The 12,957-nt window shown below is 42.4% G+C and overlaps 1 protein-coding gene across 5 annotated transcripts in view; it reads right to left on the reverse strand.

Moving 5' to 3' along the window:
* The window catches only part of AKAP9 (A-kinase anchoring protein 9), a 1,384,828-nt gene that overhangs the window by 625,503 nt on the left and 746,368 nt on the right, over positions 1 to 12,957 (reverse strand). For all 5 annotated transcript variants that reach the window (XM_085631105.1, XM_085631108.1, XM_085631107.1 and 2 more), the window contains one exon: positions 6,813 to 6,975. In XM_085631105.1, the coding sequence (XP_085487231.1) occupies positions 6,813 to 6,975 (163 nt within the window). The remainder of the gene's footprint in view (positions 1 to 6,812; positions 6,976 to 12,957) is intronic.

A 12,957-nucleotide genomic window follows, 5' to 3' on the forward strand; every position in this document is an offset into this window, starting at 1 on the left:
TTATTTAAACAATTTCAACTTCACTTTAATGCAGTCGACATTTTTTAAGAAGACTTAACTACGTATATCGTCCAGAATAGATTAACTTTGTGGACAGCTGGCGAGCTGCCAAGATGACATTCACACCTTTCTCAGCAGATCAAATCCACTCAGCTGGTCCTGCCCAATCTCCTTGCATGGATGTGTAGGTTGTAGAGGGTCGGGTGCAGAACTTTACCTCACTGTTAGAAGTGAAGGTACTCCCAAAGGGGAAATGGAGCAGTGGACAGATGCTCGGAATCAGCCGGTGGTAGTACCAGACCTTCTGAGCCAAGTCTAGGGACGCCAGGTAGAGCTTAGCTGGTCCATCCTGACCTTCTTCAGAACCTGGGGAAGCAGCAGAGGCGGGGATGCATCAAGGAGAACGGCATTCAGTGGAGACAGGAACATGTCACACACGGAGCCTTGAGGCAGAGACTATGGAGTGCAAAAACCTCAAAAATGTGTGCTGAGCTTGTACATTCTGGTGTTTAGGTCCCTTGCCACAAGGCGGACAGTAAAGGAAATCCCCTGAAGGTCCAGCTAATGCCACAGTATCAGTGCTTCCTGGTACAGCACACATGAACCCCCAAACCCTCGTCCTGTTTGTTTCAGTACCAGATAGAGGTCATGTAATCTGTCTGAACTTGCCCTTGATGGAAGGTAGAAAGGCCTTGAAAGCCAGCTCGATGGCAACCAGCTCCAGAAGACTGATGTGGTGTCTCTTCTCCAGCAGAGTCAAGAAACCTTTGATCTGCACCTTGTCCTGGTTGTCTCCACAGCCCAACAGCTGATGGATCTGCCACCATTGTAAGCTCTAGATGGGGTAGCCTGAGGAATGGTCCCCTCCTCCCCCAAATGTCAGGTTGGAATACTTATTCCACCACTGAATCCTGGGCTGCCTTGCCTGACACGGATAATGTCAGAGAAGCTCCCCCAATTGTAGCACCCTCTAAAGGAGGCGATCGCCTTGCAGAGCTCACGTGCCAACATGCACGAGGCACAAGCAGAATACAAGAGGCCAGGGGATCAAGAAGCTGCAGTACCACTGAGGCTGGAACACAGGGAGTTTGAAACATCAGGATCATTTTGCGAATGTCCTGCACTTGCTATGGGGCGGAACAGCTTTAAAAAGTCACTGTGTGCAGAACAGCCCCTAAAATGGGATTGAACTGCATTGGCAGGAGGTGGGATTTTGAGTCAATAAAGTAGATTCTAGTCGGAGGGTGCACAAAAAGGGAACTGACATGAGTGCACAGGGGTGGCGCAGATATAAGGAAGAACGTGGCAGTCACAGAGTAAGATGGCACCACCTATCACCATGTGGGAGCAACTACTGGAAAGGTTTCTGGATGCAGCCTGGCATCTGTGGAAATTCACAAGATGAGGAACCTGTGGTTAGAAGTATTTATTATGCATGCAAAACCTATGATACCTATACAACCTTTATACTTCATTTCCGTCGACATAGATACTTCGGGCGCACTATTTGTCCTCCAATGGGTGTTTGACCTCACAAGGCCTGCTGCGACAGCTGCTACGGGGTTTTAGGTGCAGCTCTGGGCGAACAAAAGCTGCATTATTCATTTCAACACCTAATTTAAGGTTGCAGGGATTTGCTTTCATTTTCAAACACCTCTCGTTTGAACAATCTAGTGCGTTAATAAAAACACTTACTCAGCCTCTACTTTCATTTTCTGCTGCTGAATTTCCAAACAGCGGAAAAGAAAACCTAAACATTGCACTGCTGAGAGCTCTGCTGCCGGTACTGAGCCTGCGAGGCACATGCCTTGTTAACGACTTTATTTTTTTATCATGTGTGGCAATCTCGGCTGACGGAAGACGGCCTCAGTGGGATGCCCTCCCAATGCCCGCTTGTGCGTTTAGCCTGTCGGCCAATTCGGCCCTTCATAATTTTTGGGCTGGCAAAAATGAGAAATAAACGTCCAAGGTGATGACCGCTCTATAGTAAAATGTGTTAAGAGCCTAGACACCCCAGGGGGAGTGCCATGAACTATATATACAAATGTAGCCATAAAGAGATAAGAAGCCGGTCAAATGTTAAACAACGCAGAGCAAGCTCAAGTCAGATCTCTTCCAGGGTCTTGTGCTTGGACTTGTTTTATTAGAAATGTCCACCAATTTTAATCACTAGAGTCCATTTATTATTAGTGCGCATTTATTTGCTTTTTCCCTACTTTACCAGGAAGGAACCTGAGAGCTTTATGTATGACCCAAGATATCATTTTGGAGTTCTTTTGGGTATTGTCAAGTACCCTCCGCGGAGTTGCTTTCCTGGGCCATCTGCATAGCCAGCAGGGTCGGCACCTACCTTTCATCAAAAGAAGTTGACAACTCAAATCCTTGATTTATAGTGTCCCCGCTTCTAGTTTTGTCATTGTATTGAATTGTATTGGGAATTTTGTCCGCGCAGGTCTCTAAAATTCCCCCTAAGACCCTCAACCCACCTTGTGTACTGGATGAATCTCTACAAGAATACCTAGAAAGTACTATCTAAGCAGAAAATACCTGAACCCTCAATAACTGAAAAGCAAAATTGCTGTGAATTTACCGGACGCCCTGACTGTAAAAGAAGCTGCAGAGCGCCGCGCTCATGAATACAAGCAGCCCAGACCATCCGGATATGACATCTAAAGTATGGAAAAGCCCCGCCACCTTTTGTGCAAGGGATTTAAAAAGAGAGTAGTCAGTCGGGCCGGCTGTTCCTGTTCTTCTTCAGTTTTGTGTGACACACCCCATTTAGGACACCTCAATCTTTAGTTGACGAGCGAGTCACGAACATCAATGGCCACCGAATTCTTTTCGTATCCAGGTGCAATTTGATATTTACCACAGCAAAGAGTCAAAGAATTCAGAAAGTCGTGCGGTCTGCACAGAAGGCATCGGATGTCCATTAAAGAGGACTATTTATAGATCCAATCAGGACCAAAGAAAGCGTATGAAATCTGACAAAGGCAAAACAGATTCTGACTACACAATCCCACTGCACCGTAACTATGGCGGTGTGACTCTTCACTTTCTGAACAGCAACGCTAAGTGAATGAGTTTTTGTATTTAGTACAGTAAACCTAGCATTTGTAACTTCCTAACAGCTTCTTTATGGATTCAAGCAGTGCTTAATTTGTAAATCAGTAAATGCCAGGACCCAAAGTTTAGCTAAGAAGCTTAAGGCCGGTGCTACAAACATGGGAGGGGAGGTCCGAATACCAAGGCTGTGTAGTCTTGGTTCCACCAGGTGCCTCTTTCTTTCCCCCAACAGGCACTCTCTAACACTTTTGACTAGCTCTTTCTGATTCTTTTTCATCCTTAATCCACCCCGCCTCCGTCACTGTTTTTCCGTATGTCGCTTTCTCTTGCTGTCTCCCTTATGTCTTTTTCTCTCTTTCGTTTTGGGTGAAAGTCTGATGAGTAAAAATAAGTGTCGATCATCAAAAATGTGTGACAATGGGCCCACCTGCAACTGCAACCACTGGCTCAACTTAAGCACTAGATATATGCAGGACCACTGCAATTATGACGAAAGCAAAGACAACATTACGCAATAGGGTTGACTTTATATAAGCGGCAAAAAAGGGCAAATTCTGTTGTATAATGTGGCACATTATGTGATATAGTTTGTCATTTTTAGGTTTCGCCTGCACATCGCTTGCGCTGTGCTTGAGAAATCTTTTGCTTTTAATATCAACTTAAAAGGGACTTACATCCCTCCTCTCATTCCTGGCTTCTCATTGGTTCCTGTGCATGCCCCTTACCTTTCCTCCATTTCTTTTGGCTGCAGCATATTTTCCTGCATTTACCAATGCTTGTTCCTCGTCTGCTTCTCTTAGTTTCCCGCCACTGAAATACTGTTAACATCCCCTTTTGTGGAACTATATTTTTATAAAGTTGTGCCTTATACTCTTGCAGCATATTTATATAACAATTTCTCACCCGGAGAGATTAAGTGATTTGCATAGAATCACAGGATGTTTCACAGCGCAGCGAAAACTTGAACCCGGATCCCCAGCTCTCGAGTCAGCAGCTCTGGCCACTGCGCCACATCCTCTCCACTCTCGTATTATCTGTCAAGGTGCTCTTTCCTTCTCCCGTACAATGCTTGATGGAAAAAGCTCCATATTTACTACATAGGCGAAACTGATCTATTACCAATGCTTGTTACTTATGGTAACACTGTATCCCATTAGCACCTGTTTAAGTAACAAATGCAGAACCAAGGAACTGAAAAATGACTATTCAACTTTTGCAAAGGGTCTTCCACAGCGCAGGAACACATTCCCACGTTTTTAGTAACTTTTGATGCGTTTAAGCTAGAACTATTTCTTTTAAATAAAATCTGCAGATTTTGCGGCTGATGATCAATTATGGGGCAAAAGTGGCAAACCCACAATTAAGAGGAAAAGGGTGCAGAGTTGCAAAATTCCAGTGGCTCTGGACATATACTATATGAAGAAGACGAACTTTGTTACTCTATTGATAACAAATTAGCATTAAGTTTGTGTCTTCACTCATTGCTTGTAGACAACCCACACTCGGTGCTATTCTTCCCTGAACATTGCTCAAGCTGTCATGTATGTGTATGTTCGTAAGCACCACAAGCCGAGTTGGAGAGCAATGGTGCGCTGTACATTAGTTAAAGATTAAGGGACGTCATTAGTTGACGATGAAGAGATGATATTATTAGTCGACAATGAAGGGAGATGGAAAAGAAAACAAGACCCGGTGCATCAAGTGGAGGGATCAACTCATTTTGATTTACACACTCATGCACCGTTACATAGCAATTTATTATAGCAAAGCTTTGCTTTCAGCAGCTTCCATGTGACTATGTGCTGCATTAAAAATGCACTAATTAGAAAGAGGAATACTGGCACATAGCAGTAACAGCTTCCCATGTGACCCAGCCATTTACTGGAGATAACCCAAGCTATGCTTCTCGATCACTCAAGATAATGCACACTGCTATGGTAAAGTATGCAGGATAACCCACCTGATCATTCATGATCACTTAAGATAACACACGCCACCATGCTGGATCTCTGAGAATAAGCCACCTGGTCATTTTCAATCACCGAAGCTAACTGACCCATGCTATTAATCTCCATTCTTGAAAGTAAACCAAACTAGTGTTGAAGATTTTAGACTATATCTCACACTATCATTCTTACATCAGGCAGAGTATATCTAAGAAACACAATCTCTTACACTATCCCGTCATCTGGGGGACATATGAGAAAGAGAGAGAGCGAGAGAGAGAGAAAAAATACACACATCAGTTCAATAGAAAGACTCAGGCGCACTTGCTCACATAAACGCAATATCGTGGGACACAGTAACAGACACATTCAACAACCGAGTTTCCGAAAAACATAAGTATGTTGGAATTTAAGCGCATGTCGCCAATTAATATGGCTAATCTTGATATCTTCTCTTTGTCTATTTCATTTCACATGTACGCATTGGAAGTATTTAAAAACCAATTCCTTTCCATTGCCCCTTGCGTCTCAGCACAACACTCTCCCTTTCCTGCTTCCCCACTTATGAAAAGCAAGGTTTGACTGAAATAAATGCCAGGTTTGGCTCTATAACAGCATTTCATCAATTGTAGCCCATTAAAACAATAGAGTTTAATAAGCAGTATGTTGTGCCTTCAGCAAACATTCCACTTTTCCAATCCTTCTCTCAATGAGGCAAATGAAACCCACGAAGAAACTTTCCTTTTGATAAGCCTGTGGAGAAGGCTGCCGCATGAACAGGTCCCTAAACTCGGGACCATATAACTCAAGGGAATGTTGCTTAGATTTCCAAGCCTGTACTATTCTTTCTAGGAACACAGTGATGCGTTATTGACCTGGACAGTAAACCAACAGATGTCCTTATAATTTATTGGTTTCCTTGCTCATGATGTCGCTCAGTTCATGTGGTGTACAATATTATCAAAGAATAATAGTTTCAAAAACATTTAAGAATGTATTACTGCACGAAAATTAATTCGGACTTCAATTCTCAACATTTAGAAATATTCACAGTATTCCTAAACATGTACGTCTCCTACTGGTAAACACAGCTAAAGCCTTAAGTATGTGTGTATTTTACCATGGAAAGTGCAAACTCGCAAATCAGTGAAAATCTGGCACTTTTGTTGAATCCGAGCCTTCCAGAGTGCTGCGCCCTGCTTCCTAGCGCCAAGACGTCCTTTGGGGTGATTTGCAAGCTCAACAAACAGCTACTAAAATAAGAACTTGGAGATGTTCTTACCATTAAAGTTGGCAAGAAAGGCTATAACGATTGATAGCCTTCTGTTTAGAGCTGAAATGTAGTAATTTTTCACATAGGACTTTAGGTTTCTTATCATAAATGGTTTAACATTTAAAATTGAGATTACATTCCTTTAGTGTTGCCTTGTCGCTTTACATTTCATACTTTAGCAGCGTCTTCCTTTCCTTCTATCTTATTTTTCTCCTGTGTTCACTTATTCTCCTTGCCCTCTCTGTCTACTTGCATCTCATGCCTTCCTGTGCTGAAAGAAAATGATAATCCTACAGTTAGAACCAGAAACAACAAAGGTACAGCCCATCATTCAGGAGCTTTACAGAGTTCAATGCAGCTTCCTAAGGGAAGAACGCATGCTTTCCATGATGGCACCTACATTGCTGCGGAGACACCATGGTGTGCGCATTAATGTCATATACTGTGAAGGTGAACGGGCAGTGGTACCTTCCGCTCTGAATGTCATACCGCACACACAGCTTCAGGAGTATGGTAACTGCACTTACCCTCAGCTTTGCTGAGCTCCGATGCCAAATGCTCTCTGGCTTTGGCCTCCTCGGCGAGTCTCTCTTGAAGCTCATCCTGGGACCTGAGCAGCTCCGTGATTTCCTGCTTTCTTTTGATGGATTCTCGCACAAGTTCTGTCTGGGTTGCCTTCGCATGTTCTAACTGTTTTGAGAGACAGAGAAAGGACATGACAGTTCAGCAAGTCATCAGCAACTCCTTGTCATCATAACTTTATGTAAGTCAGTGCTTTTGTGCATTGTCCCGGCAAAGGAGACATTGTTCACAATCAAGGATCATAATACCATAGCTGTGGGGTAACTATTTAAGGTTGGAGAAATAAGTTCTATAAAGCAAACACAAGGAGATGATGGATGGAGTGCTGAAACTTTTCAGACACTCACCCCCAGTCACAGATCTGGATTGAATACATCATCATTCTTTAGCTCACTTTGCAACCCCAGTTCAGACACAGTTATATGCAAATCAGTCTTGACCCTGTGCCTCATGGGAACAGTCCAGCTCGAACTGCCAAGCCATGTCTTCCCTGGACCAGAAACAAGCATTGGTACCTCATTATTTTTACAGAAATGTAGATGATTACTCATAGAAACCAAAAATCTTCATACAGGTTCAATCAATGAAGGTAATTTGAATGATTTAAAATACGTTTCGATAAGCAGCTTGAGACTTAGTCATGTGGTCATTACTTTTTTTAATTTTTTTTTTAGTGCCGTTAAACATTGTGGCCGTGTGATTTAAAATAAAAGTGATAAAAATCTTCAAAATTAGACCATATAATAGCTCGCCGTTTCTGTACGCACTGCATTAATGAAAATCTGTGCATTGAGAAAAAATAAAATGTACCTCACATATTTCTCAGCTGTATGAGATTTATCTTAAGAGCTATATAAGTTTGTGGTTAAGCCGCTACTTCTTTTAGGATTCAGGATTATTTCTTAGTAGTTTATCTGTGATATCCAGAAATTTTTATAAGTTTTGTAATAACTTGAGGCTGCGCATTATTCAATAAGTGGCTAACGGCAGATGGTAATGTCCGTGACCCCTCATTAGTCCATAGGTGCCAAAGAAGTCTTCTGAGATCTTCAAGAAGGGTGAGGCATAAGCAGAGCAGGTGGTTTATCGATTATTGAAATAGACCACATAAACGGATATGTTTTAGACTCGGTTTTCAATGTCCATGGAGGTAGTGAGTCTAGTGAAGAAAAGGAACCCATACGGAGATGCAGGTATTTTGTTTTGTAATATGGTGAGAATGGTCCCATAATATATTTTTGAGCACCTTTTCTATCATAGCTGATTAGGACCAAGAGGGGGGGCTCTCTTTTGGCGGATGCCCTCTGATCAGATTCAAAGGATTTAGGTTTTACTTTTCCGTTTAGAGCTTTTTTAAACTGTGGGTGCGATATTTTTAAGTTCCACAGCTCTGCCGAACCCGTTTGCTCCAGTGCTTCAGACAGATAGGATTTTTCAGTGATCCTTGTTCTGCTATCCTTGCAGAGTGCAGGTATTTTATTATACAAGCCTTCTGCATGATCAGTTAGTTCCTTAGTACGAATTCCATCCTGATCAGTGCTGGTGAAGTGTTATGTGGTAATTTAAATAGAGTTCTGAAAACTAGGCTCTGTGAGCCCGGGAAAGCCTCTGATCCATAAGACAATGTTGGAACTAATTTGACAGAGACTATTTTTTACCAATGATTCAAAATAATTTTTTTAGTGCTTTTAAAGATTGTTCAGAAGGCGAATTGCAATGAGTCTAGTTTTGGTTTTAATTTGTTTAGAGGTAATAGATGACCTCCTTTGTCGTCTAGACAACATCCCAAATATTTGTATTTGTTCACGATGGTCAGGCAATGGTTAAGATGCCAGTAGTGTTGTTTTTTCTTTTTTCAGCCAAAGATAACAATATTGTTTTTTTCGTATTTAATTTTCATCTCATTTGCCTGGCTGTGAATATGTCGAATATCTAGCAATCTTTGGAACCCTACAGGAGTTTGGCTTAATAGGACAACAACGTCTGCATGTAGAAGGGAAGTGATGTGTTGATTTGTTAATTTTGGAGCATGACTGATTGCTTGGTTTAATGCGGGAGCCAACTCACTCGTGTACTGGTTAAAAAGAGTTGGTGCTAACATGCACCCCTATTTGACGTCTCGTTCAGTGCTTAATTTTTCGGAACCCAGTGTGTGATACTAATTTTACACTGGCCCACGTGTTAGAGTAAAGCAGCAGAGAACCTTGTAATAATGGTTCTGGGATTTTCCAGGCTGTGAGTTTGGACCCCAGTAGATGACAGTTAACCGTATCAAAAGCTTTGCTGTAGTCTATGGAACAGCAGTACAGTTCCTTCTGTCGTATTTGTTTTGCAGCAAGCATCCTTATGGCCACCAGGTTGCCTGCGGTTCCGGGCTGTGTACTAAAGCAGGTTTGATTAAATGGAAGCAGGTGGTTTGTCATTGCCCAGGCTTGTAAATCCTCCAGCAGTGGTGAAGCAAAATATTTTGCCTCGATATCCAACAGTGCAATGTGTCGATAGCTGTCAGGAAGCAGGGTGGTGCCTTTTTAGGTCTCGCCTGACCCAGCGCATGCGCTGGTCTGTCGAGACTTATTGAGAGGGCTCCAAAAAGTGCTACCAGGCCAGCCTAGAGCTTCAGTGCATGTGCGCGGGCGCGCGCCCCGTGCTTTACGGCGATTACTTTCACTCTCCGCCGCTTTGATGTTTGATCGCGATCACTTTCGCGGCCGCTTGGCATAGCCAATAGGTCTCACTTTTGGAACCTTATAAGTATTTAGATATGGAACTGTTGCATGGCTAAACACTTATAAGGTCCCAAAGGCGAGACCTATTGGCTATGCCAATGCTTGTTTATAAATAGGGTGGAGAATCGAGCCTAGTCAGTTACCGATTATGCATCTCTTAAATAGATTTGCCAGAACACCTAACCAGTAATTGATGTTGTGTTTGTAGACTGATGCCGATAGGGCCTGGAGCACTATCTGCTCTGCTTTTTCGAATTAATGTTGTTTTCTTGATGGCATCGAAGGAAAACGCATATTGGTGATGTTTGGCAACGACTGGCATTGGAATCGGATGTGCTAGAATTTGTTTACTGGAGGCTAAAAGTTGATTGGGCGTTGCAGGCGTGGCTTTGTATAATGTGGTGACCTGCTATTTTCCAGTTTTCAGCCGGGACGTTTTTTGACATCAAAGAAATTAAGCCACTGTTCAGCCGGTTTATGATTAACCAGAAGCGACTTGCATTTTTGTTCCGACATACCATGTGCAATTCGGTCTTGAGTGATTCCTCATATTTTCGTTTAGCTTTCCAAATTTGTTTTTTATAATGAATGCGCATAGTTTCGACCTCGGAGTGTAAAGTGGGGTTTGATAGTGTTTTAAGTGATCGTCCCTTTTTGTTCAGTGTTCTTTTTAGTGTCCTCGGCTTTTTTTGTGTACCATAGTTTAGTATGCATGAGATTTGTCGGAGAGGTGCCTTGTTGGCTACTAGCCAGGGCGCAGAGTAACTTTTGTGCTAACGTTTCACAGTCATTGATGGTGTTAAGGGCTTGCCATGATCAGATAGTAGCGTTTTCCAGTTATCATACTTTGTGGCTGCTTCCATGCTCCATTTAATCCGTCTCCAGTTGAGTTGTGGTTCTTTTGAACCAATATGGCTATTAATGTTGTGTTGGCATTGAATGAGGTTCTTAACGTCCAGACCTGTGGCAAATGATAACTTACATAGCGCATCTGGATAAAATAAGTTTGAATGGTGCTAAAGAGGGTGACTGAACTGAACGAATAATCTAACACTGCTGACCTTTTCGGGCAGTAAGGTGTAGGGCGGGTAGGTTGGTCTTCGAAAAAGCGTCCATTCAATGCACGCAGTGACAAAGCCTCTAGGGCTGCAAGCAGGGTACACTCCAAAGAGTCCGCCTTTTGCAGCCTTGAGTCCTGTGAGGGAATCTTGCACTGATTGTCTGCTGTTTTTTCTGTGAAGCTTCGATGGGGATTGTGTAACTGATTTAAGTTAAAGTCTCCGGTTAGTAGGGGGGTTAGTGGGGGGTTCATGTGATTGAGTTTTATATCCATTATCAGTTGTTCTAAATTCTTCACACACTGCTGTTTCTCTGCTGCAAATGGATGTATATAGGCATTTATTAAGAATAAGTTGCAGACTGTGTCCCCAGTTTTTGATTTCAACACACTGTAGACTTTTATGGCCAGTGACATGCTCCCTGACCCTAAAATCCCAATGGGCTGAGAGAAAAATTGAAAGGCCCCCATTTGCATGGCTATTAGTGTGTGCTCTAGTTGCAGGGTAATAAAACTTGCAGTATCCTTCTATTGATGTCTTCATCTCTCACCAGGACTCCTGGATACATATGATGTCGTGTGAGGTCAAAAAGTCCATTGTATCGGGGTTGCCTAGGTGGTGTTGAAGGGCTGCAACATTTTAGGAGACTATGGAAATTGTTGAGAATTTGATCTTATTTCCTAAATTTGATTTGTTGCAAGACCTGGGTGTGTGTCAATGATGTTTTGAGCTGGCCAGTGTTTGCACAAACCAGCCCGTTCTCCTGAGATTTTTCTACTGGTGATGTGGCTAAGGTGAACTTTCTTCCAAGCTTTTATTCATAGAGATGATTAATGGTTGTCGGTGTATTAGTGTCAATGACTGCAGTGGACCAGTTGTGTTTCTTAGTAGTGACACTCGTTTGTGATTGGGATCTCTAGCTTGGCATCAATAGACATTTTCATGATTGGTAGATTGGCGGGCAGGAATCAGGTTTGCAATGGTAGGGGATAGGCTACAGCTTCAGGAGCAACATCACCAAGCCTGAAACTAGAAAGTGCAGAAAGGAGAACATGAGACATCAGGCCTTCTTTTGCAATGCAATGTAGTTAGGGTAGGGTAAGAATCCGGATAATGGTTGGCACCAGCTTGGATGACCCTGGGTGGAATATGTGTTCTCTATAAAGGACTACAATGAAAGAAATGTATTAATAATGATATGCAATGTAAAATCAAAATTTAATTACAGTGATTTTGTCAAAAAGAGTTTCCCTAAAAGGCATTTCTTTACAATGGAATTCTTCACAACTACATATATCCCTCTAGCCCAGTCAGACTTCCAGCATTCAGCAAAAATCCTAACTGAATGTGCACATGTGCAGGAGGTGAGGAAGGAGGCACAAGTCAGTTGCACAGTCTCATCAACAAGGCAATAGTAAAAAGCAATAGCATTCCATTGGTATGCACTTAAATACAATAAAAACAGATGATCATAGCTAAAAGGAAGTATTCAACGTATTTGACCCTTGTCTGTCCTTTTTATAAATCAGTACACAAGGTAAAATTGCTCCACCTCCTGGATGCCACAGTCATGTACTGCAACACAAACTTCAAAATCGTGCTGTGGGCCCTGTCAAAGATAAACTAAAAAACTATTCCACAAATGTGGCCAAAACATCAATAATTGAAATGCCTTCTCAACCAATGCATTATAGTAACAGAAAAAAGATACCCGGGACACCTATCTACGATCAGCTCATCGAAAAGCAGACCTAGCGGTTATAAGCATCTCCAACTTCATATAAACCCTCGACTATCTACACTCTGGTCTGAACACCATAATGCAGAACATGATGGGTGCACTTGGGCATACAGTAACACAATGCAGGGGCTGGTCCCAAAAATGAGGGTCTGAAACAAAACCGAAAAGTCATACTGGAAAAAAATTTCCAAAAGCAACGCTTCAGGCAGATGGGGGCTCTCTGTTAATAACAGAAAGGGTCACCCAACCACCTCCCAAAAATCTGCCTGTGTACATTCTAACATAACTGATGACATTTGGGAAGAGATGAATTCTCAAGTGTGCAAGATACCAATGGCAAAGAAGAACAAACCCTCAAAAACATGCTTTATGGATTACCTCCATCTTCTGACCAAACAGTAAACAGGCTCAGCAAGCTCACCCCAAAGACAGATCAAGAATGGCAGAGAAAAAGACAAAGTGGTCAATCTTTAAGTATTTATTTATTCCTCCACATATATAAGTAGCCCACCGAGAACTCTGTGTGAGGACACTTTATAGTGAAATAGAATGAACATAACCCAGA

The sequence above is a fragment of the Triturus cristatus genome, chromosome 10, assembly GCF_964204655.1.
Source record: "Triturus cristatus chromosome 10, aTriCri1.1, whole genome shotgun sequence".
Classification (NCBI taxonomy): domain Eukaryota; kingdom Metazoa; phylum Chordata; class Amphibia; order Caudata; family Salamandridae; genus Triturus; species Triturus cristatus.